The sequence below is a fragment of the Cyprinodon variegatus genome, unplaced genomic scaffold, assembly GCF_000732505.1.
Source record: "Cyprinodon variegatus isolate N-32 unplaced genomic scaffold, C_variegatus-1.0 Scaffold892, whole genome shotgun sequence".
Lineage (NCBI taxonomy): Eukaryota > Metazoa > Chordata > Actinopteri > Cyprinodontiformes > Cyprinodontidae > Cyprinodon > Cyprinodon variegatus.
Window position 1 is genome coordinate 80,347 of NW_015151345.1, and position 3,391 is coordinate 83,737.

General features: G+C 45.5%; 1 protein-coding gene across 1 annotated transcript in view; it reads right to left on the reverse strand.

The window, feature by feature from the left end:
* The window catches only part of ccdc102a (coiled-coil domain containing 102A), a 28,851-nt gene that overhangs the window by 8,769 nt on the left and 16,691 nt on the right, over positions 1–3,391 (reverse strand). Inside the window, exons 4-6 of the mRNA XM_015397851.1 lie at positions 2,610–2,848; positions 2,191–2,529; positions 1,419–1,479 (exon numbers count right to left, since the gene is read on the reverse strand). Coding sequence (XP_015253337.1) covers positions 1,419–1,479; positions 2,191–2,529; positions 2,610–2,848 — 639 coding nt within the window. The remainder of the gene's footprint in view (positions 1–1,418; positions 1,480–2,190; positions 2,530–2,609; positions 2,849–3,391) is intronic.

Below are 3,391 nucleotides of genomic sequence, written 5' to 3' on the forward strand. Positions count from 1 at the left end.
ATTGCTTGTTCTGTCCCTAATCATGCCAGACCTGCAAACCTTTTTCCATGTCCATTTAGAAAGCTTGAGTTTCATCCAGTTGCAGCTCAGAAGTGAGGACAGAGACCAGGGGTTCTTTGTCTCAGTTGTTCATTAAGGCAGACTTCTCATCCAGTTTGACTCTATACGTTCTGAAACTCAAGAGAAATGTGTTGCAAAAGGTCTGTTTGCAGCAGTTTGGTTCTGAAAGTTTCTGACTTATCCTTGATGGTTCTGGAGATCTGGTTCCCCTGGGGCCCGCATCTCCACTGTAGTGGAAAACCAGCCAAAGCGGACCCCAGCATCCTGGGCAAGGGAGAGGAGGCAAGGAGAGCAGGAGGCAAAAGGGAGCAGGAACAGAAGAAGAAGAGTCTTGTGTGCTCTGTGGTTTTGTCTGTCCTCACACAGAGGGGGGTGGTGGTTGGTCACACCTCTGTGACTTGCCATGTGACTTACCTGTGGAGGCTTTGGCTGAAACGGGGGTTGTTGCAGAGATTTCACAGCTGATTCCACATCATCATGTCAAGATGAAATATGGACACTGCTTCCCAATGTCCAAAAGTATGATCATGGGATATGGCACAACAACTATGGGTATGCTCATCTGACAGAGCTTTTTCCTCTTCCTAGCTCCCTTCTAGACTCCTCTGTCCACAGCTGCTCCCAATCTGCTGATTACCCTGGTCTTTGTTTCTCTCTCCCATATATTCTCCTCCTGTTCAGTCACTCTTTGCTGGTTTGTTGTCATTTCTTTGCACCTTTGTTGTGAGGATTCCTGGTTTTCAGTATTTTGGGGATTTTTCGTGGATTTATGTTTGCAGATTTTTGTTTCTGTTCCCCTTTTTGTCATTAAATCTTCAAGAAACCACGTCAGGTACAGTCTCTGCATTTGGGTCCTATCAAACCCCCACTTGACAGTATTAGCATTCTTTGTAGAGTTAAGGACGGAAATATGCACTTTCATTAACATAATTTCATTGTTTATGACGACATGGATGAATATCTGCTTGCACATGCGTAAATGAGCCAAAGGTACAGATGGGGTAGTGACAGACTGGTTACACATCCCTACAGAACTCTGCTAAAGCTAACGAGCGGACCCACATATCTGGGTCTGACCTCAGAACCGAGTCAGAACGGGACAGCAGGACGGCGCTGAACAACTGTTTGACGTCCAATGAGTCCATTTCCACCAGAAACCCCGAAGGTTTTCACTTTTAAACGAAAATTAAAACATTGATGAAAACCCCCCCTGATACTTTCATGATTAAAAGGAAACATTTTAGAAAGATTTACTAGAAAAATCCTATAAAACATTTTAGAATAGAGATGTTTGCTAAATTTTAAATGAGATGTTGCCAACATTCAGACCAGAGGCGGGGATTTCCACCACTCTGTACTCCAGATGCAGTGCTTCCATCCAGGACCGCATCATCAATTAGGAGCTTCAGCTGCGTGGAACTGAAACGCCCCTCATGTTTCGTTTAGAAAACATGCAAATTGAAACAGATGAACGGGTCCACCCCCGCGGATGTCTGGGGGACAGTGATTGGCCTACATGTTCTGAATGCTGTCGTACCATAAAGAATAAATGATGAACAGTTTAGTTTGTTCCTTCAAGTCGTTGCCCATAGGAAGATGTTACTTGGATATAACCTAACGGAATATCTTCAGAACGGCTCCAAATGACACTAAACTCATATGGGTGAGTAGAACATGATGGAATAACGGAAAATCAAGGGACCAATGTAAAAAAAACGGTGTTCCCCTTTAAGGGGCAGAGNTTTCGTTTAGAAAACATGCAAATTGAAACAGATGAACGGGTCCACCCCCGCGGATGTCTGGGGGACAGTGATTGGCCTACATGTTCTGAATGCTGTCGTACCATAAAGAATAAATGATGAACAGTTTAGTTTGTTCCTTCAAGTCGTTGCCCATAGGAAGATGTTACTTGGATATAACCTAACGGAATATCTTCAGAACGGCTCCAAATGACACTAAACTCATATGGGTGAGTAGAACATGATGGAATAACGGAAAATCAAGGGACCAATGTAAAAAAAACGGTGTTCCCCTTTAAGGGGCAGAGCTGGTTTTCCAGTTTCAATCTGCATGTGTTCTAAGCCGTTACAAGGCTTTATTGGGCTACTCTATAAAAGCCTGGAAATCAACCCTATTCCTGACATTTTGAATTGAAAAAGCTTCGTGGATGGAAGAGAAACATCTTCAAACTTGGAAACCAACTCCAGTAGATCGTTTAACTTTTTGGAATGACAATGACCTGGATGACTGAGAATCTCCACCAGCACCATAAAGCTAAGGAGGCAAATGCTGGTCAAGCGTTTCCATGGGAACGATGGTTGAATAAAGGTCAGCGGCTGCAGCATCAGCCAGACTCCTACCTGTTTGAGGGCTTCCTGTTTGCTCTTACTGAGCTCCTCATACTTCAGTTTCCACTGGCTGAGTTCCGCCTCCAGCCTCTCGATGCTCCTACTCAGCGCCATCTTGTCTCTGAGGACAAAGCAAACGGCGGCCGTTAATCCTCCAGTGTTACTGGGGGAAGTGAATCTTCAGCCTAGCTTCCTTCTCACTCTCTCTCTTTCAGCAGGACTTTCTGGGACTCGTCCAGACGAAGCTGCAGGGCGTTGAGCTTGCTGGAGTCTTCCTCTGCCGGGCTCACGTCCTCCCACAGCTGCCGGTTCCGGTCCTGCCGGCCCAAACACGAGCATGAGCGCGACCCGGCTGCACTGATGCCACGACTGTTCCAGGAGTCCTGGCTGTCAGAAGCGGCTGTCCCACAATGCAAAACCGATTCCAGCAGTTCTGTGTCCTGATAGAGCGAGAAGCAATAAAATCAGAACATCAATAGCAGAACAGGATCCTTGGAGCACAGATATCCAAGACTTCTTTACCCAGCATTACCAGAATAAAGGACAGAGGAGAAGGCATCAATACAGATCATCTGAAAACAGCATAAATATTCAATTGAAAGGAAAATGAAATGCGCTTGCAGAGGAGTGCATGATTCCCTCCCCACCTGACAGAGAGAAAAACAGCCTCCAGGAAGGAAGACAGAGAATTAGTGAGGAGTAAACAGCAGCAACCTAACAGCAAGATGAGAGCAAACAAGGAGGCAGAAAACTCCAGCAGGAAAGTGTTACGTGTTTAACTGAAACATGGCTACAGGATGATATCTACGATTTAAGCGTCTCTCTGCCAGGCTTTCTGACTGTACCAGCAGACAGAGATTTAAAGAAGACAGGGAAAGTCAAAGGAGGTGGTTGGCAGTGTTTGTGAACTACAGATGGTGTCATCCAGGACATGTTACTTGGAAGATTTGTCGCTACAGCCCAGATATTGAACTAGTGGCGAA